Raw genomic sequence first — 21,037 nt, forward strand, 5'->3', positions numbered from 1 at the left:
CCCCATGCTCTCCTGGACCAGCGGCGCACAGCGGCGAGAGCTGCCCCACCCCCTTCCCATGCCACCCTGCCCTGGCTGGGCAGTGCTTGCCCCAGGCCCTGTCCTAGCCCTAGCCCCAATCCCTCCCTCGCTGTGGGGACATTGATCTGCCCCCCACGCACTTCCCTCTCCCCACCACAACAGATTTACCAGCTGGACGCAGCAGTGTCCATCGTTGTAGAGTTGAACCGGTGTCAGAACCTCGAAACAAGGTGTAAATGTGTAAAGGTCGTTAAGTGCTGTTCGTCATAAGTCGAGGACTGCCTGTAGTTGAAGGCTTCTTTTAAGCTCCCTCTGTCTTCTCGTCTCCAGACTAAATCAGCCCAGTTCCCTCAGCCTCTCCCCAGAAGTCATGTGCCCCAGCCCCCTCATCATTGCTGTTGCCCTCTGCTGGACTCTCTCCAGTTTGTCCACATCCTTTCTGTAGTGGGGGGCCCAGAACTGGACACAGGACTCCAGATGTGGCCTCACCAGTGGTGAATCAGCTCAATGCATGCAACTCCCTATTCAGTCTTTTTCAGAGGATAATAGAGGTTTAACTAAAGAATTGTTGGTTTGAGACTCATGACATATAGGTGTTTGAACATCTTGAAGTAAAGTGATAGGCCATTTCTCTAGGCCAGGATTTTCTTTGCTTTGGTTTAGAGAAGAGCGTTGTATAATTTTAGAATAAAGAAGGCCAGTGTACAGATAAACATGCTCAGAAATGCTTCAGTTTGGTTATGAGGGATTTGATCACTGGACTCAACGTTGGTCCAGGATAGTTAATCAGCTTTGGCTCAAATAATTACTCAAGTTCATTCTAGAGGCCCAAGTAACAGTATGATCAGCCAGTACTGCCACCATGTGCCAGACTCCCCAGGGTTCATAATAAATTGCTTGAATTTTACCTTTTTCTCTCAGACGATCAGGGCTAAGATTGAGTACATGTTCTACAGATGGAAAAGAGCCATGATAATCACAAAGTGTGAGCATTTCTAACAGCATTCTTAAATGCAGATGGGTAGGGCTAATAAAACAGACAAATTATTTTAAAAGTATGTAAATTATAGAAGGATACTCTTGAATAAAACTGGAAATTAGACCTTCCCTAACTGTAAGATGGCAGAAAAAGTCCTTTAGCATTCTTTCATGTAACTGTTTGAGCTGAACACTTATAGCATGAATTGGCAAGGGGATAGTAAACATATGCTAGAAACTAGAATGGAACGTATTCTTAAGAACCTGAAAAGGGCAATATTACTGGGCATAATGTTTAGGGAAAAATGGAGAATTTTAATTGCTTGTGCTGCCTGATTATGTTGTATCTACTATGCTGGTAGTTTCTTTTTTAATTTAATGCAATTAGAGGTATGTAATATTTTTAAGTGATATGTAGAATTAAAGGACAAATAAAACACAAATGAAATGCCAAAAGCTTATCTATGTAGCTAAGACAAAACTGGCTAGTTATTTAAGGATGGTCTGCTGTTCCAAGACTGTCAAAGTGAAATCTTTTTCCTTCTGTATTCCACTGCAAAATGGAGAGTACTCTTTAGTTTGTAGTTTTACCCCGCTAAATAATTTGAGACCAGAATAAAAGCATTCCAGCTAATTTATTTTGTGGGATTGTTGTCTGGATGACTAAGGCTTTTGGCAGAACTCTGGAATATGTAAAAGCACCATTGTCAAACCAGGAGAGCTGCTGAACAGTTGCTAGGAGTCTCATTCTGGTAGCAGCCTTTCTTCAACATATAGCCACGTCAGGAGTCTGATCCCAATATGACCAAAGCACCAAACGCCAGATAATTCTAGTTGTAGAGTAGTTAGTATATCCAAACTAGGCTAGAAACTCATTTAGAAGACATGGGAAATTTGGCATGCTAAGCTGAATTTCCACAAGAATTGTAACTAAGCGTAGCTGAAAAATATGGTGGGTTTTTTTTCTGGTCGTCTTCAGGCTGCAAAAAGTCATGTGCATTAATCTGTTTTTTGTCCCAAAAGAGGAGGAGGAATGAAAATGTTATAGTTATAATTGCTGTGATTCATAGAAAAAAAATCCATTAAATATCCAATAAGAAGGTGTAGGTTGTAGCAGACAAATAGTTATCTGTATACAGGAGGGCCACATTTTCATCTGATGTGTACGTACTTTCCAGTTCTAGGGGAAAGGGAAATTTGGAATATCATGAAAACAAAATTAAGTGGTTTCAAGTGCTGTATTAAAAATAACTAGATCAAAGGAAATGGCTATATTTTTAAAAGGGAAGAAAGTATTTTGAATTTGAGTATATAATGAATTCTAGGAAGGAGAGTTATTACAAGACTTGCCAAATGTTTTTTCTGATACTTGCCTTCTAATTCACTGTATATATTAAGCAGTCTTTTTCTTTCACAGTTGTATCACCTTCAAACCAACAAGTGTCTGGTTGCCCAGGGTCACCCAAGTCAGAAAGGAGGACTAGTAGTGGCTAGGGAATGTGACTACAATGATCAAAACCAGGTAAGTGATCGGTATTTACTTGGTGCAGCTCATCCTAGCAGGGTGCATCCAAATTGTGTCTGTTGCCATCATATTGTTCTCTTGGGTCATTTGCAAAGTACCTTTTGGCATGCAGGTGCTGTCCATGTAAACTGAGGATCCCATCACATTGCTCAGTGTTGGTTTGGCAGTCTTTGTTACTCAGTGTGCAGCGTCAGGAGCTGCTCGGTGGGCTTCATCTCTGTGTTACTGTGAGGTGCATATGGATCATGGACAGTCCTTTTTCAACCCCAGGTGGAAAGACTGCTATTCCACCAACCCCTACAAGCTGCTATAGATAGCTGTAAACTACTTCTCTACACTGGATTTCATGATTCTGTGCCTCTTAGTCCCTTCTCCCTTATGTATTCTAATACCATATTCAGCCCTGCTATTTGAATGGTTGTAGCTTCAAACCAGTGTTTGAATAATAAGGAACATTTAATTGAAAGAAATTTGAAAGATGCCCTGAAGAAACTGGCTTTAGTGGGAATCATGCTTTTAGATCCATAGAATCACAGGGTGGAAAGGGACCTCTGGCATCATCAACTCCATCGCAGGTACAGGATGTGGGATTCCCAGACCATGCTACACAGTTGCTTATCCAGTCTCTTTTTGAAAACATCCAATGAAGGGCATTCCATAACCTCTCATGGCAGCATGTGCTATTGTCCTGCTGTTCTTATGTAGTGGTTTTTCATGAGATTTAATCTGCATTTGCTCCTCTGTAGGTTAAATTTATTGCATTGTGTCCTGTCTTCTGTGGCAAAGAAAAACAATTGTTTTTTCTTTCTTTTATTGTAGACTTTCAGATATTTGAAAAATGCTTTGTTCTCACCCCTTAGTCCCTCCCCCCCCGGTCCAGACTAAACCTCCCTGTTTCTCTCAGCCTTTCCTTGCTTTCATTCCATCCTTTGTCATTTTTGTTCATCTTTGGATCCTTTCTAATGGATCTGAAACGAGCTTCAGCCAGAGTACTGCATCCTGAAGTAAAGTGGTCCTGTTACTTCCCATAGCTCACATGCAATACTTCTGTTAATGCAGCCCAAAACAGCATTTGCTTTTCTTTCAGCAGCATCACACAGCTGACTCATTGAATCTGTGATATACCATATCCCACGGGTTCCTGCTGGCAGTGCTGTTAAAAAGACAGTTATCGCCAATTCTGTATTGAGCATTTTTCTTTTCCTTTCCTGTGTCTGGCATCTTGCATTTGTCTTGTAATTGTTGTCTTTACCAGAGCCCTCTAATCCAATGGTTGACAGTTTTCTGGCAGAGTGCTGGAACAACCCTGCTCAAGTCTGACCCAGGTTGACACTAGGACTATGACTATGGTGCCACATTGGGAACACTCCCCCTCTGCAATGCCCTGGGCACCCAACTGTGATGCAGTCTGGGCAGAGCTTCCCTTCCATTGAAGCCCCCAGCACCCAAATGTGGCACAGCCCCCAGCTGCTGAATGCAGCCAAACCCACAGCTCTGTAGGTTGGATCCAAAGTCGCCCCATGGCTGATCCCACTGACCCAGGTGAGCGAGCGCGAATGGCCATGTGGGGGGACTGCTTCTCCTGGTGGCCCCACTCCCTGGCTGGCACTCTTGGAGAGCACCAGTGCTCTTGTCTGCCCCCCCCGCCTAGGAATGCTGGCTGTTGGGGGGTGCACGTCCACCCTCTATACATCGCTACGGATTCCTGTCTTCCCAAGTGCTTGCAGCATTTTTCAGTTTTGTCATCTCCAGACTGTGGCAATGTCCCGGAACACAGCTCTAGCTCCACTGCTGCTGGTTTGCCAGTGAGTCAGTGGAACCAAATAGAAATTAAATAGCCTTTATTCACTGCCAGCCAAACTAGCAGTGGGGATATACCAGGTGCACAAATCCAGAGCTCTGCAGAAAACCTACATCTTTATGCATTCAACCTTCTGTGAACCATCCAGTCTCAGGCTTAACACATGAATGCACAGAGCTTAGTATTCCTTTCTCTTGCCTAACAGTGCATTGTCATGTCAGTCCTCTTTCCACATTTCTCCTCTTCCTTACGTATGGCATCAGATATCAACTTACAAATCTATGAGCCACTGTCTGGTATTATCGCTCAATGTGTGGATTCCATCTGTCCTGTCTGGGCATTTGTAAAGTTTGCAGCTTTCAATTAAATGCTGTGCTGTTTGTTAGACACCACATTCATGCAGGGGGGCTGTCTAAGATGTTCATCTTGTAAAGTGTTATTTTGAAGCATCCATATCCTGATCTGTCTGTGCAGCTTGACCCATGCTTCTGTATCAAGGTCATACCCAATGGGGACTCGTTTGGTGTTAGTATAAAATGCTGTAGGAATAACTCTGATCTTTCCCAGTGGTTGGCCCCACTCCACAGCTGCCTATGGGTTTGGTTCAGCATCTCCCATCTCTTCCAGGAGCTTGCAGGCTTCATGTGTAAATGGTTTCCAGTTTTTAAATCTTTTTATCCCAGATTTCTTAACTATTTTGTCTGACTTCCAAACCACTTGGGAGGCTGCACGTTGATCGAGGTGATACTGAATAGAGAATATCCACATTTTGAGACCTCTTAGTCCCTCCCGGTGTGTTCACATCACTGTTGCATTCCCAGGGTGTGCCTGACAATCGAACAATCTTGAGGCAACCAACACAGACTTGATCAAGAACCTCCCTAGTCCTGCCTTCCAGGTGGTAATAAAAATGTTGAATAGCGCCAGGCTTAGAACAGGCCCCTGGGTCTGTACTTTTATTGTGGCCATGATAGGCAACAGCCCAGTGCCAAAGTTGTCATATGCTGTTTGTCAGGTGATAACATAATGGTTTGTAGTGCCTTGGGCTGTTAGTGCTTGATTTATGGTGCCTGATGGTGAAAGAGTCTGTTGAGAGTTGCCATATTGCTACCCTTGGTGTTTGCCATGTTAATTCAGCTTGTTGGCCAACACTAATCTTGAGTTGAAAATATATTCTCCAAAACATGTAATCCTAAATTAATGTATCTATTCAGGTTTCTTAAGTAAAAAGAAAGGCATTGTATTTGCTGCTAGGCATAGTCTTACAGCTCCATTAGCATGATGTTTTGGGGTCTCAGAATTGTACTTCTGTGAGATTGAGACCCCTACTAAAGATATGGTGGTAAATGCAAATGATGTCAATGTCAGTGGAGTTTTACTAAATATAGATCATGCCAGATTAACTAGGTGGGCCTTTGAATGAAAAGATCATTTGTTTTCTAAGCAAGGGAACTTGTACATTTATTTGGATTTGGTGAAACACTAGGTGTGGTGCCACTTGGGAAACTGTATTTGAAGAAGAAGCTGAGGATTGTATTAGGTCAAGAGTTGTAACAATTGAAGTGTCTGAAGGGAAGTTGGATGGGAGCGGGTAAACAATTGAGCTGGAGGGAAGTTACAGATGGATCTTTCAAGGGTTGGTCTTCAGGACCAACCTTTATTAATATGTCTATTTATGACCTTGGTACAAAGTGTGTCAATTTATTAGTAAAGTTGCATGGCCTTCTTAATACAGAGAAGGATCAGAATATCATAACGGAAGAACTGAGTGAGCCCGAAGACTGGAGTGATAGAGGATGACAGTGAATAGTATAAATTACCTGCCTGCCCTCCTGTAACAGTGGAGGGGTGGGGTGGGGGGATGAATTAAAGATAACCCTCCAGTAATTGGATTCTATACGTAGAAAATTATAACACATTTTATAATTTTTCCATGTGTTGAATCTACTTATTGGAGGATTGCTTTGAATTCAGGGTCACCTAAGATTCAAGTAAATACAGTATATTTCACTTCAAATGTAAAACTACATGTTAAACTTTAACTTTGAAGTGAAGGGCCTGAAATGTGATATTTATATGGAAAACAGTGGCAACTAATAATAAATATCCATGCAGTTTGGCTGTTGGCTTCCTTTTCCTCCAATAATACTTGTATCTGTGAGCTGCTGAATTCCATAAAAATGGAGAGGAAAAGGCTGTTGTCTCTCTGTTATACAAGGCATATTTTCACCCCTTTTCTCTCTGGCAGAAACTTGAATTAGCCTAATACCATTTAGCAGAACAGAATGGGAGGTGGTTAAGAAATGCAGTCACTAGTAAACTAACTTTGCCTCCTGAGAACTGGGAGAAGAGGATAAGCAGCTATTGAACATAATTTTCTGGCTTGCTTTGTGATGTACCTAATTTACCTGCAGCAAACTGCATTCGGCTTTAATAGAAAACTGGCTATGCTATCTACTTCTGAGATGCTTTTGTTCTCTACAGACCTAACATATTAGCAGAGCAACATAATTTCTTGCCCTGAGGCTTGAAACATTGTGTAAATCCTGTAAAAAAAAAAAAAAAAAAAAAAAAAAATCAATACATCTGAAAAAGTTGGAGCCTTTTTTCTGTCTGAATTTTTTCTTCTAGTGTATCTCATTTCACACATGGATAAAAAACTCCCCCATTACTTAAGAGGTTTTGGCTGCAAAAGCAAGGAGTTACAGTACTTTGCTTCTATGCAGGGAGCTTTTAATTTTAGTTTGTCAAACTTCAGAGAGTTCTGGAACTTTCTGGGTAACGTTTTCCTGGTTCATTCTTTTGTCCATTTAATACTATCACTCAAAATGTGTGCCATACAGGAATCTTTTAACAGCTATACAATACCCTTTCGATGGGTGGGTTGCAAAAGTGAGAAGACATTCTGAAAACAGTGGAATAGGCTGGGGAAACAAGTTTTAAACTGCAGCTGCCTCTTTTGAGCCTCTTTTTTTTAGTCTCAGCCATTTTTATGGGTAAATTAATATCAGTAATTAATACTGATAGTACCTGAACCTATGAGCTAGTTCCAAAAATGGCAGCTGGGGCTTAGCTTGGTATTACGAGTCCTAAGCATTCCAGAAAATCTGAGTCAGCTCCTCTGAACCAAAGACATTGGCTTGAAAATCTAGATTCCATTTGAAGAAAACAGGGAAGCGTTGTGTTTGCTTGAGCCTTTTGTTTGCCCTTGCACTGTATTTTAAGGACAAGGAACTTGTATTGAAACAAAAAAAGGGTCAAGATACTCATTCCCATGGTTCCAGAAGGTCAGCCTTCATGAAAAGCCAAATAGCATGAGACATGATGAAATCACTGGTTGTAATGCAGACACATCTTTGATAGTGAACAGTAAAAGAAATTCAAAAATATGGTCCAAGCTGATCAAAATAAAGAAGGGGAAGTGACTAAATAGTTGGGGTGTGCAAAACAGGCCATATTTGATTTGGATTTGGCCTGAAATAGGGGACAGTGATTCGATTAGTTGATTTTGATCACCGTCCCCGATTTGATTTGGCTGAATCTGAATCTGAAGATTCGATGCTGATTCGGAGAATCAAATGATTCGGACATAGACACAGCTTTAACTGTATTTTCTACACACCTTGAGGTACCAGGCATGGCTGGTGAATGCTATGATGCTGGGATGAATGGAGCATCCCACAGGAGTGTGCTCGGTGGCAAACCCAGACATGGACCTGGAAGTACTTCCAGTCCACTTCTGGGAGTGCCAGGAAGTGCACTGGGGGCCCCCCTGCTGTGCCTCTCTGGCTTGACGATTGGCTCTGGGGAGACCCCGGGTGCCCCCCCAGACCCAGGAGGCACCAGTCACTGAGCTGGGGGTCTGCTGCCAAGCGTGCTGGGGACCCCACCACGCTCCTGTGGGATGCTCCATCTGCCCCATCATTACAGCATTCATGAGCTGCCTGGTACCTTGAGGTATAGAGACAAAATATTTAAAGCTGTCTCCTATGTCCAAATTGCTGAATCTTTTTGAATCTCTGAATTGATTCATAGGGTTCAGATTCTATTTGGAGAGAGTTAAAGGGTCTCCTGATTTGATTTGGATTTGGAGGTTCAGCCACCAAATTGGGCCAAATCTCTGCCAAATTGAATCGGTGACCGAAGCTTCGCACAGCCCTACTAAACAGCACATGGCTTAGTATGACACAGCATTGCATTGTCTTGTGAAAACAGGATGTATACAGGGAAGAGAATCAAAATGAGGCATCTAAAAGGGAATGTGTTCTTGTAGGCAACCCATAGCTAGTTGCAGAAATGTCACACAGCTGTGTAATGACAGTCTGCTGCTCTCCATGCACGTCATCCGATTTGGCTGCAATGGAAAATTTCCATGCATTTAAAAGCGAAAAGGAAGCGGCTTTGGGTTGTAGCTTCAAGTTTCAAGCATTTGGAAAGACCAAGGCCTTTTAAAGGGGAGAATTTACACATACAGCCTTGTTATTCCCTGACTTTGTGCAGGAGGAAGAGAAAGCTGGCAGTGAGTTGTCTTTATACCAGTGAGTCTCAACTAGTGTGTCATGAAATCCTTTCAGGTATGCTGCACAGTGTGACCGTTGTTAGGTTTACAAACATGATTCACAAGTAAACCCAGAGATTTCACATAGAAGTCCATAGTTGTAGTCTTTGAGTTCCTTGCAATGGAAAACTTTTTCTTTAAGCAAATAATGGTGAAAAATAAAAGCTGGCATTCGTCAAGGGGTACCTTGAGTCTATCCAGGAGTGCCTTGAGTCTGAAAAAGTTGAGAATCACTACTCTGTACTTTGACAGGGAAGGGTTGCCTCTGAACAGAACATCTTGATCCTGAGGCTATTGGGGGACTCCCAGCTGGGCATACCAATTCTTCCTCCCCCAGCTCCTGTTCCTGGTCTGCCTACTGGGATAAGGCAGAGGTTCTCAACAAGTACCCATACATTTATGTGCTGCTCTCACTTGGATTAGGGGATTCAGATTCCCCACAGAGGAAGGGAAATGATGCTCCTTATTTTCACCCTAAGTGCTATCACACCCTTCTGCTACCTGGCTCAGAAATGCAGCCACATTGTAAACACCATGCTGTGCATATAACAAGCCAACTGGATAGATTTCTTTGTCTGTGGCCACTTCTTCCAGGAGCAATGTGAAAGAATATATGAACTCCAAAAAAGTGAAGCATCATCCCCCCTATTACCACCCTCCACTGCCCCCCCAATTCTAAACTTTTAAAATAAATTTATAGATTCTGAATTGCAACACACAAATCAAATACATATATCTCGATTACATACCTATTAATCTGCCTGTCACAAATAGTAGGCAATACAGGGGAGAAGAAAAAGAAGGAAAGAGGAAAGGATAGAAGAGACATGTGCAAGGAGCGATAATCCATTAAAACTAGTTCAGAATTTAGTTGCCAAAATATTTTAGAAAATTTTCCTAAATTGCACGAAACATTTCAACGCAGGTACACGTGAACACTGGGGTTATCTCTAAAGATTCTAGTTGTATTGCTTCTTATATCGGTGTTCAGTTTTTGGAGATGTCATTCCAAACCCCCTGTCCCACCCCTGCTGTAAGAGATCTTATATTTACAGCTCTATAGTGGGCAAGAGTCCTGACCAAGTTGCCTTAGTTTTTACTGCAGGGTATTTAAGTGGCATTTGGCAAGCAAACTGGGGTGCTCAGGCAACAATAACAGATATTCTCAGAAATCTCTATCTGAGCAGCCTGTGTCATCAGGACTTGAGAATGACAGTGATTCTTCTGCACTTGGGGCTCCTCAAAGACCTCAAGTTGTCACTGCAGTGCCTTGGGTGCCTAGTGACACAGTGGAATTCACTATACAATATATGAGGCTAGATAAATGCTTTAAAACAAGATTTTTTTAAAAGCTGGCTTACCCAGTTGGGGCTGCCAGAGCTGCCCAGAAAAAAGCCTAAGGCACAGGGGCTCATCCTAAATAAAGCCTGCTGTTCAATGACCTTATTGCTTCACCTGGGTTCAAGGAGATGCTTCCTTCCCCTTGGTGTTCCTAACCTGGCACTCTCTCCTGCAGACAGGTGCTGAAGCCTGTTCTTTCACCAAGGGCTAGTCCTTTGTGTCAAGAGATGGCCAAAGCAGGAGATGAAATGCAGGGAAGGACACTTTTACTCCTCCCTACCCCCAGACTTGCACATCCTGGGTACATGACTTTACTGCTGAGCTGCCGCAGAAGGAGTGGAGTAACATCAGTCCTGGCTGTTTTGTGGGAACTTCTGCCATTTGTAGCGTTCTGAAAAACTGGATTGGGCCCTGTGGGTGAGGTACACAGAGGAATATCTGGTTTTTAAAGCCCTTTGGAGCCTAGAATTAAGGCTGAGCCATTTCTAAGCATACCCAGAAGCAGAATTTCATGTGCCTAGAGAGCTTTTACAGTTGAAGGCCTGGGCATCTATGGATTTTGGAGAGGGATGTTAAGAGGTCATTCGTGCAGATCCAGATTTTTGCAGTTGGGTGCCTGGAGTGGAACAAGGCACCCAAGTCCCTTTATGGATCTAGCCATAAGCCTGTATGTCAAAGGAGAAAGCACAAAGAGGAAGAAAGCAGCACTTAACGTTATTTTATCCTGTGGTAACAACAGGTGTTTGTCTGGGTTCAAGCATTGGTTCTGCTGCTAACATTTAGCCTCTCATCAGTCATGTTCTGAGCCTCAGTTCCTGTGTCTACGAGGTGGGAGAAGCTTATCCTGGGTGCCTTGCAGCAGGTTTGTGAAGCTTTGGGAAGCACATCTCCAGCCTCTGGAGCACAGAGTGCTGCTTGCTTTATTTAAACGAACTAAAACAGAACGAGCAGCTTGAGAATGCTGGAGCGCTGCATTCCTGCGGCTGGATTTCTGTCACAGTAATCATCACTGGCCTCATCCCATCCTGCTATTTCTTAGCCGTAAAATGTAGAGGGCAAGGTTGCCAGAGCAGGGGCAATTTCTATGCAGGGCCTGGCATGCTCTGGGATATAACAGAATAGGGAACTGTTTGTTATTAATTCAAGTCCTTGGCAGTTGAGTCAAAGCTGATGCCATCCCAGGCAGTGCAGCTTTTCCTTGAGTGTTCAGGGGTGTTCATTTGTCTTGCTTGAGGTGCACTGAACCCTAGGCTGGCCATGCATCCCATTTTTGCCAAGACAGACCCATTTTAAATACCCGTCCCCTTGGCCAAATGAAATCTTTTTTCCATTTTCAGAACCTTTCCTCTAACTTGTTCCCCCTACCTCTTCGTGCATGCGTGCCATGTGCGTGCACCCCTCCCCCTGGTGTGCGCAGCTGAGACCAGAGCTGGGTAAGTAGGGGAAGCAGAATGTCCTGAGACTAGGAAATATAGTCACCCTACTGAACTCCCTATGTAAAGTGGCATTAAAAGAATATTAGGTGACCAGCTGGGGCAGCCAGCAACCTCATGAGTAGACATACTGGCTGCTTACAGATGTTAAAAAAACACTTCCCTCCCTTCCCCCACAAACATGTTTTATAGGAAGAAGCAGCACAATAGTTTGATCTGGCTCCATAATGTCCATATAGATTGGATGCTTCAGCAGGCCTTTTTGGTACTTTTGTCTAAAGCTGATTGAATCAACTATTAGATAAAAGTGCCAAAAAAGCCCTATCTGTACAGAAGTTGGACAAGTTGCTTCTAATGGACGTGATACCTCATCTGGGCATGTGCTGAGCTCAGTGCAGGAGCATGCCAAGTTTATAGTAAAGTGCCATTTTTTTTAATGTCTGTAAGCAATCACTGTCTCTACTGGCTTTAGACATTTATGGATTCATTCTTATGCCTGACTAAGCATAGTCAGGATTTGACTCATTTTACTTGTGCTGATTTGAAAAATACTTCCTCAGTGCACATGGTGAATGAAGCCTCATAGTTTGGAAAATAAGCTATACAGTATATTGGGGTCAAGCTCTAAAGTTTCATTTTCCTTTCACCCAGCTGTTGAGCCAGATGTTGTTAAAACTCCACCGTGAAACTCTTCTTATAGGTTCCATCTACAGAAAGAAGCAACAAAAAAGTGACCTGTAACATGAAGTCCTGCTTCCCTCACTCTACTTGTCATGTACTCATTGCAATTCTCTCTAGGGATTGGGTTAGTAAGTCACTACCTGTTTACAATCATTTGTGCGACCCTACTGCATATATTTTCATCTCTTACAGTACAATAGCAGGTTCCAGCTTCTTTCAACATAGATGTCATAGAAGCTGCAGCTACCCTCTGTGAGCGGAGAGAGAATGGCCTCAGCCATTTACACTGAAAAAAATTCAAAAGCATATAAGGAATTATAAGAAACCTGAAAAATATGCAGCCTACAGCAATTTGCAACTCCATGCTTGAAAAATGTTAGCTGTAGAAAATACAGAAGCCTTTCCCCAGGCTGGAAAGCAGTGACATGACACAAGCAGCATGTTACAAGTTCACTTAATCTTTTAAAATCAAGCCAAGAGCAGCCTTGCGTTCCTACGGGCTTGCAGTTTGAGGTGGGGCGTCTAGAATAAAGGTGCCTGCAGCCATAGGAAGCCTCTGGCCTAGAACATGCCAAAAAAGATGGCACCTTCATGCTGCCAAGCTGTTTTCCTAGGTGTTGAGTGTAAAACAGATAGGAGGAGCTTGGCATGTAGCTTGTTCCTATACCCATCCAGTAGTCACAGATGTGGTGTAGGGCATGATCTGGTAGGGGCTCTGCACAGAATAGAGGTGGGGGAAGTGGTGTTAGTGATCCTCCTTTTTATTGACTATCTAAGTGGTCAGAGCGCTTATCCTAGGGCCCCACATTCAAATCTTTCTTCTGTCAGCCAGCACTTGAAACCACACCTCCACCTCCCTGGGAGGGCCCTGAGTACTACAGTCCGTGGGGCGGGGGGGAATGGCAGAGGAGGAGTGACAAGGGAAATGTGGGCAGTTCCTGCATCAGTGAACATTCAAGTACTTTTCTATTAAAGCAAGTCACTGGGGGGCTTGGTGTCTCTGGGCATTTTTACACGTGCTGTAGTGTCAGGCGCTTTGGAAAACGCCTGGCGCTGCAAGACCTGCAGTTGTATAAGTGGTGTACCGCGCATCAGTGCAAAGGAAATGGCAGTGGTGTGCTTTTGAACTAAGTTACCTTGGTGGTACTTTAGTTTAAAAGCACACCGCTGCCATTTTCTCTGCGCTGGCGTGTATTTGACTGCTTATACACAATGTGCATCAGCTCCTATGTGGATCAGACTCAATTAATTGAGTCTGCTCCAAAGCAGTGGATCTCCAGCACATCCAAGATCTAAACGGTACTTGTATAAATGCCCTCTCTTCCCCTGTGCCAATGGGAACCGTTTTAACAGGAGAAACCTGTTCCTGGCTGCATGTGGAGAGCTATGTAGTTGTGCAGACTGGTAACAACAGGACCAGAAGGACATGTCCCACCTTTTCCCCCAGATACCTGAGTGGCCAAGGCAGTCACCTGGAAATTTAGGCTCCCAAAAGGGGGTTTGAACTTGGGTTTTCTGGATTTTTTCACATGGGGTTCTTAACTACCACACCACAAGTAAAACATAAGTAAACCCTGTCTCCAGCTCTCCTTTTAAAGCTAGGCCCATGGGCAACCGTAATAGGGCAGTCTATAGGAGAGACTTGGGGCCAGGAAGATGCAAACCAGAAAGGGGTAGGTGGCTCAGAGAAAAAGTTTCTGGCCTGAAAGGTGTTCGCAACTTCCCAGCTGCTCTGCCCTCTATTCTCCTGCTTTCCAAATGGCTGTCTGAGTAGTTCAGTGTGAAAAGGAGTGCTGAAGACAACGTATTACATAATAGTGACTTGTAGCATGGTGATTAGTGCCCGTATTAAAAAAGAGAGAGTAGCGCTGGTTCAAGTCCCTTTCTGGGAAGGGCGACTCAGAATCTTGTTATCTTACACAAGTGCCCCAATCTCTGAGCTAAGGGGAGAAAAGAGGAATGGACAATCACATGTCTGTCTCTACTCCTGATGCCAAGTCCTATAGTCAGTGGATTTTGGCCATCTCCATTTTCAGGTTTCTGAGGTTGCAGCACATTCACAAGTAGTACATGTATGTGCTATGGCTGCTGCTTGTGTACATGCTCAGTCTTCATGACTTCAGCCACCCCTCGGACCACTACCCTTTGCTGCTTGGCCAGGTAGGCACCAGTGATGCTGACAAGAATGACACTGAGACGATCAGGGAGCCTGAGAGGCTCTTGGCAGGAGGATTAAGGAGCTTGAAGCACAAGTGGAGAAGGTAGAGAGGCTCCAGAGGTGGGGGACAAAAATGACAAAGGGGTTGGAAGGCAAGCCATACAAGGAACACGGAAGGAAACAGTCAAGTCCAGGTTACAGCAAAGATGCTTAAGAAGGGAGATGAGAGAGGTGTCAAATGTCTGAAGGGCTGCCAAAGAAGTGGGAAAGAATGTCGTTTCTCTCTAGCTTCAGGACGCCGACCAATGTTGCCTGCAGCCATGGCTGGGGATGTTAACCGTGCTGTGCCAGTGCTTCTGCTGGGACTAAGACCTGGCAGTTCCAGACTAGAAGGTCTTGCCCGTCCGCTCACGGTCTGACCGGTTTGCCACGTCTGAGGGTCAGGAAGTGTTTTATCCCATTATGAGATTGGTATGGACTGTGGGGTTTTTTTGCCTTCCTCTCTAGCAGGGGGCATGGCCTTGTTCCTTGGGTCTCTTGAGCATATTTTATGGCAGCACCAGAACATTGGATACTGTCGTCTTCCTGCTTTACCTGTAGTAGGTTAGGGTGATGTGCTTTGTGATTGTGTGACTGGGTCGCCTGTAGTTTTAGTAGCAGGTGAGCAAGAATTGGTATGGTATGGTTTGGGTGGGGAAGATCCTACTTCAGGCAGGGGATTGGACAAGATGACCTCTAGAAGTCCTTTCCAGCCCTACTTTTCTACGATTCTTTAACTATGTAGTCATCCATAACTGTCCGTGTGAGCACTGCTACATGTCCAGGAATGGAATTCCCTTGGCACAAGTGCCTGAAATGCTGTATGAGCAATGAAATAGCTACTTAGATTGACTGCGACAGAACAGAATGTCACCCTTAAAGCCTAGCTTTGTGGATCTAGTCCTTGGACCTTTACAGCTGTCTTTTCTTTAGCAGAGACTGTTTTGCCAACATGCAAGAGCCATCCTAAAGGAGGTACTAAGAAGTGTTATGAAGGAGGTTGGAGAGGAAGATGTCCTAAAGCAATGAGGGGCCAACCTTTTTTGGCAGGGGTGTCACAAAGTAGCTTTCTGGTCCCAGCCCTGTACTCTGCCTGATCTTCTGCTCTGCCTCCTTCCTTATGCTCCCTGTGTGATCTGTTGCTTTGCTTCCCACTACTTGCCTTATCTGCCACTGTGCTCCCTGCTCCCTCACTGATGTACCATGTGCCACACACATGTGGTACCCATGCCACAGGTTGGCCATCCCTGTCTAGGGCAGTCAACCAATCCATTAAACACCAGGTCAGTACATTTGATCCAGCTGGGGAAGGGGAGGGGTGTTTCTGCATGACCACCATCGAAGCTTGGATTCCTGTGGAGAATACAAGCAATTAACTAACCTCTAATTGCAACCCAGGAATTCCTTTGGCTTCATCCAAATGAGTAAATTGTTTGCCTTAGAACTGCCTGAGAACTGTCTCGAGAATAGCAACGGTAAATAATGCATTTCTTCTGCAGCCATAGCATGGGGTATCCCTCCACTCTTAGAAGCTGCAATCTTTCAGTGATGTCTCTAAGTCAAGGCCCCATGCACTAAGATACTCCAGCACAGTCATGAGCAAAGACAGGATAAAATTATCCTGCACACGAACAAGCAGGGTTGGGGGGGTTAGTGGTTCTTTTTCAAGGGAAGAGATAGGATCATGGAACAGATATAAGTAGTAAAACAAGGTACTACCCAAAATAAAAGTAGCTGGGTAAGGAGGCCTTTCCTGAGGAAAACCAAGCTGAAACCTTGCTTACACCTGGCTCCAAATTGTGGTCATTAAAGAATGTGAACAGACAGCTTCCAGCGTGTACATCCCTGATGGGAGAGCCTGGCTGCCAGAGACTACTTGCTTCATGTACAATGATCCCTGATGTGACCTTTGCATTATTAGGCCTACCAGGCTGTAATGGTGAGAGTGATGCTCACCCAGCTGTCTTCAGAGACTGACACACTGGATAATATTAAAAGGACAAATGCTACTGTTCAGCATTGTTGGTTGGGTACCAGAATAACGGGAGCCTTATGTTCTCATGCTTTGAAGCTCGGTGAGTCAACAACTGGCAGGTCATTATTGCTCCACTCATCTGAAAACGGAAATCATGTTATGGTCCAGAATTATTAAAATCGGATGCTGAAGTGAAATGAAGGTCAGCTAGAGCATGGCTGGGTAGCTCCAGAGCAGCCTGGGGTCTCACACCCACCTCATACCTGTTTTGGAGATAGGCAGAAGGAGTCACCCCCCTGCCCCCCCACTGCCACATGGGCACCCTGTCCCCTGCGCTGCTGCTATTGTGTGGATAGTGCAAGGCCCTTGCTGTGTGGGAGTGAGCCCCCAGCCATTTCCCCCTCCCCCCCAGTACTACCCAAGCAACACGAGCCCCTCCACTGCTGCTGCCTCTGCAGTGTGAGCCTACCCCCCACCACTGTGAGCCCCACATGTACCCTCCCCTCCTCCTGCAAGGGCAGCGAGCTTACCAGGCCCTGTCCAGCTGGGCTGCCCTGCCCTGGAGACCCCAGCCAGTACCACAGCAGCAGAAACAACAGGGAGAATGGGGGTCAGGTGGGAGCCCATGGACTGCACGTTAACCTTTGCAGGCTGCATACAGCCTGCGGGTGCCAGTTGACAGCCCTGGTCTAGAGAGTTGATGCCTAGTAAATTCACTAGTTGGAGTGCTTGGAATTGCCAACTTTCTTTTCATCGCCTAATAAACCGTCTTCTCAATTCTACATAAACTTGCGTTCTCTGCTTTGCTCTCAGTTCTTACCCCCTCTCTTCTGTTGCTTGGGTTTTTTTTCCCTTCTGTCATTCTTCTCTGTTTAATAATAATGATCCAGTGCTTCCTGCTATTTCTCCCTTCTCCCCTCCACTTTAATCTTGCCTTCCTTTCATTCTTATGACAGGGTCTAAACTAAAAAGGTATGTTAGAAAGCACAAGTCCCATGAGGTTGGAACAAATTTTAATGTAATGCCTGCAGTTCCCAAAGGGAGCTGTCACCATATTATTATGATCAGCACTGTGATAATCAGTGAATTACACACCTTTTAATCATGCGATCCAGGTGAGACAATGTCCTGAATAGCATCCCATTCTGAGAGGCTGATTTTAGTTTTCACCGGACAAAAAAAAAGCCAGATATAATTTAATTTGCCTGACTTCACTGCATTGAATTTGATATTTTATCCTTGCTGAGCGTGAAACTCACGCAGAGTTGCAGGGAAATCATACAGCGGGTACTGTGTTATTGTAGCACTGTGAGCTGTCTGAAGTCTAACCACTGTGCAGAGAAAGAATCCACTAAAGAGCTTGGAACGCATACTGGCCTTTGTATTTTTAGTCCGATTTCAAGGGAGCTTGATGCCCTGTCATTCACACTGGGAGAAATCTTGGGACACAGCTGTCAATCAGTGCAAGTGGCCGAGGAGAGTTGATAGAGTAGCATGCACCAGCATAACTGAGATCACACTCACAACTGAGGACTGTACCCTGGCATACTTTCCTATTCAAAGTCCAACAGGTGCCAACAGAAATGCATGGACCCCTTACAAGATTTACAGCCTTCAGTTGCATATTTAGGGGAGTTCTGACTCTCCCGTAATGGTATGTGATACCTAGATTTGTGTGTGCAGTCCTCAGGTTGCAGCTCATAGTTCAGATTTTTAATTTTTTTTCCCCATGCGTCTCAGCTTTGCTGGTTGCCACATAGGACCAAGAAGGATTTTTTTCCCCTCTTGGCAAACCTGAACCTGCAGGGTAAAGGTGTGAATGGCTGATTGTTTGGACCTCAACCCAGATGGCTAGCGGAACAGATTCAGGGCACAGTCCAACCTGAAAGCACCAGCCCAAGCCTGCTTCAGAAATTAAAAACGTTAGTCAAGTCCCATGTCACAAGACTGCACTGATTTGCCCCTGTCAAACATTAATGGCAGTCGTTAACACCGTACTTCCTTATTTTTAAACCAAACATGCTCTGTTCTCCTGCACAATAGTTGTGTCTATGGATTGCCTTAGGTGGGAGCTGAGTGGGATATGGTGAAATCTGTGTGAAATTTGTTGTGTTCAAAGACACAGGAAGATCATGGAAGTGAACCTTGGATCCAGCATCTGGGAACCAAGGGCCTAACAGCTACTGGAAAGTTCCCTGAACCAGTCCTCCTCCTACATGGACTTACTATAGATCTTTCCACTCCCTTACCACTTTTAGCGATTATACTTAGATGGTCACTTTGTAGATTTGGATTCTCTCTCCTCAGAGCCATGAAAACTGATTGGAAGCTCTCCTGTTGAGTGATTGAGAGCTGGATTCGCAAAGGGGACTTCCTCCCAAAAAACGGACCCTCAAAGCCCAGATAGCTGGACATGCACAGAACTGCTGAAGTCTTGACAGTGCCAAGCTGCTCAGTACCTACCTTACACCTATGTGGGATTTGCAAGCTAATAATTTTTCATTGGGCCTGAGCTGGGAGGTGTGCACTCCCAGCCCTACACAAAATACACACAAAATGCATCTTCTAACCCTCTAGAATGGGGCCCACAGGCCAGATCCAGCTTGTTGCATCATGTGGGGCTCCCCATGGCTGCAGAAATTTAGCAGGCCTAGGAGCAGTGGCCAAACCTGTGGACCCATGGGGTTCTCCAAGCGCTCTGCACAGAATCTGGAATCTGATCCCAGCATGCAGGGAGTTAGAAATGGTGGTGCTGGGGGCCCAGGGTCTGATCCAGTCCACAGGCAGGCTTTGCACCACTCTTCTGGCCCATGGGACCAAAAGTTTGAGCACCACTGCTCAAGAACAATGGTTAGAGCATGGGATGTGGGAGACCCAGGTCCCTTGAACAGTTTCAGAGACATGGACTTGAATCCAGCCTCTGAAGGGTGCATCCAACTACAGGTTGAGTACGTATGATCAAGTGGGTTTTGGTCCCATCTGTGGAAGCTGTTGGACTTTTCATAGAACAGAAAGGACTGAGACTTCCATAGCCACAGATGATAGAGTCCTGCTGCCTGTAGAAGTTAGGTGTTGCACTACTGAGTCCAAGGGGATGGGGACACCAAGAAAAGGAGGGTGGGACTATATGCTATGCAGCACGTGCTCCAGAATAACTCAATGTCAGAAGATTAAGCTGCTGAAGGTCAGGTACCATGGGGTCAGGTCAAGCTTATGAGTTGGTTATGAAGGAATAAGAATGCCTGGTAAAATCCCCATCCCCTCCTACCTCGTTGTCACTTGTTGGTGTGGCTGTGCCCCTCATTCCTTGGTGAATTAAGTTACCTTCTATGAGACCTTCAGATCTGTCCCAGTGCTCTGGGCATTTGAGTTTGCTGCTGGCTCAGGCTGCTCCTTGGAGCTAGTCTTGCCTCTGCACAAGAGCATAGATGTACAGCTCTTGGGACGAGCTGCTTCCTCAGGGTCCTCCTTGCTCAATGGATGGCACATACAGGTGAACAGCTGGTCTGCTTTACTCCTGGATCATTCCAGTTCACTCCCTGGCTTGACCACAGACTTCCTGCAAGGCCTCTGCATTATTCAGCTGCTCTGTACTGCAGATTCCTGTTAGCAACACACCTTTCCTCCTTCCCTTGTCTCATATAAGTTTAGAGTGTTACACTTTTAGGGCAAGATCTGACTTTGGATTCTGGATCTTAAGAAACACCTCAAGGCACCCAGCGAATACCACTCATTAGGAAAAAAAAATCTACATTGGCCTGCAGGCAGAAAAACTTAGTTTCATGTGGTTTGCAGAGGGCCCATGGCACCTTTATTAGCCCCACAGCACACAGGGCTGGTACAGGACTAATTCAGGTCCTTGGAGTGGTGGATTCTGGCCCCATCCTGAGCGGAGCCAGCAGCTGCACAAATGGAAAGATCAATGGTCACATCCCAGAATCTCCGAGCAGGGAAGAAACGGGACCATGCCCTTTCCTAGCAAGCCAAAACGTGACGAGGCTCCTCTGCTCTTCTCACAGAGGTTTAACATAAGGAGCGGTGTCTAGCCCAACTGTGCGGTGGAAGGAATTGTAATAACATGCTCCGTGGAGGACCGTGAAGCTGTATACTGTGTGCAAAAGCACTCAAGCCAACCTGTCAGAGTAGTCTGTGAGTGAGGATGTGGTAACTATGAGACCAGTACCACTTGCAGGGGAGGGAGTAGGGGGAGGGGAATGCAATGTTAAGAAAGCTATGGCTGAATTGGAGCCCCTCTAGAAGAAAGCAACAAAAAGATCAGAGGGTTAGAAAACAGGGCCTGGGAGGAAATGTTGAACGAACTGGGTTTGCTTAGTCTGGAGAAAAGCCAATGGAAGGGAGGTATGGCACCGCTCTTCAAATACATAAAAGGGGATGGCATAGAGCAAGGTTATAAACTTTTTTTTGTCCCTTGGCAACATGCCCAAACAAGAAGTGATGAGTTTACACCTGGAGAGATTTAAGTTAGTTCTTAGGAACAAAAATGCTTCTTAGCTGTAAGGCTAGTTC

At 44.9% G+C, this 21,037-nt stretch overlaps 1 protein-coding gene across 5 annotated transcripts in view; it reads left to right on the forward strand.

Annotated features, from left to right (window-relative positions):
- GALNT11 (polypeptide N-acetylgalactosaminyltransferase 11) overlaps window positions 1-21,037 on the forward strand; it is a 73,169-nt gene that overhangs the window by 47,257 nt on the left and 4,875 nt on the right. For 4 of the 5 annotated variants that reach the window (XM_019530386.1, XM_019530377.1, XM_019530367.1 and 1 more), the window contains exon 10: window positions 2,417-2,521. In XM_019530386.1, the coding sequence (XP_019385931.1) occupies window positions 2,417-2,521 (105 nt within the window). Of the gene's footprint in view, window positions 1-2,416; window positions 2,522-2,636; window positions 2,922-21,037 lie in introns of those variants that run through there. The other variant, XM_019530403.1, reaches the window with a different exon arrangement.

The sequence above is a fragment of the Crocodylus porosus genome, unplaced genomic scaffold, assembly GCF_001723895.1.
Source record: "Crocodylus porosus isolate Cpor-Errol unplaced genomic scaffold, CroPor_comp1, whole genome shotgun sequence".
Lineage (NCBI taxonomy): Eukaryota > Metazoa > Chordata > Crocodylia > Crocodylidae > Crocodylus > Crocodylus porosus.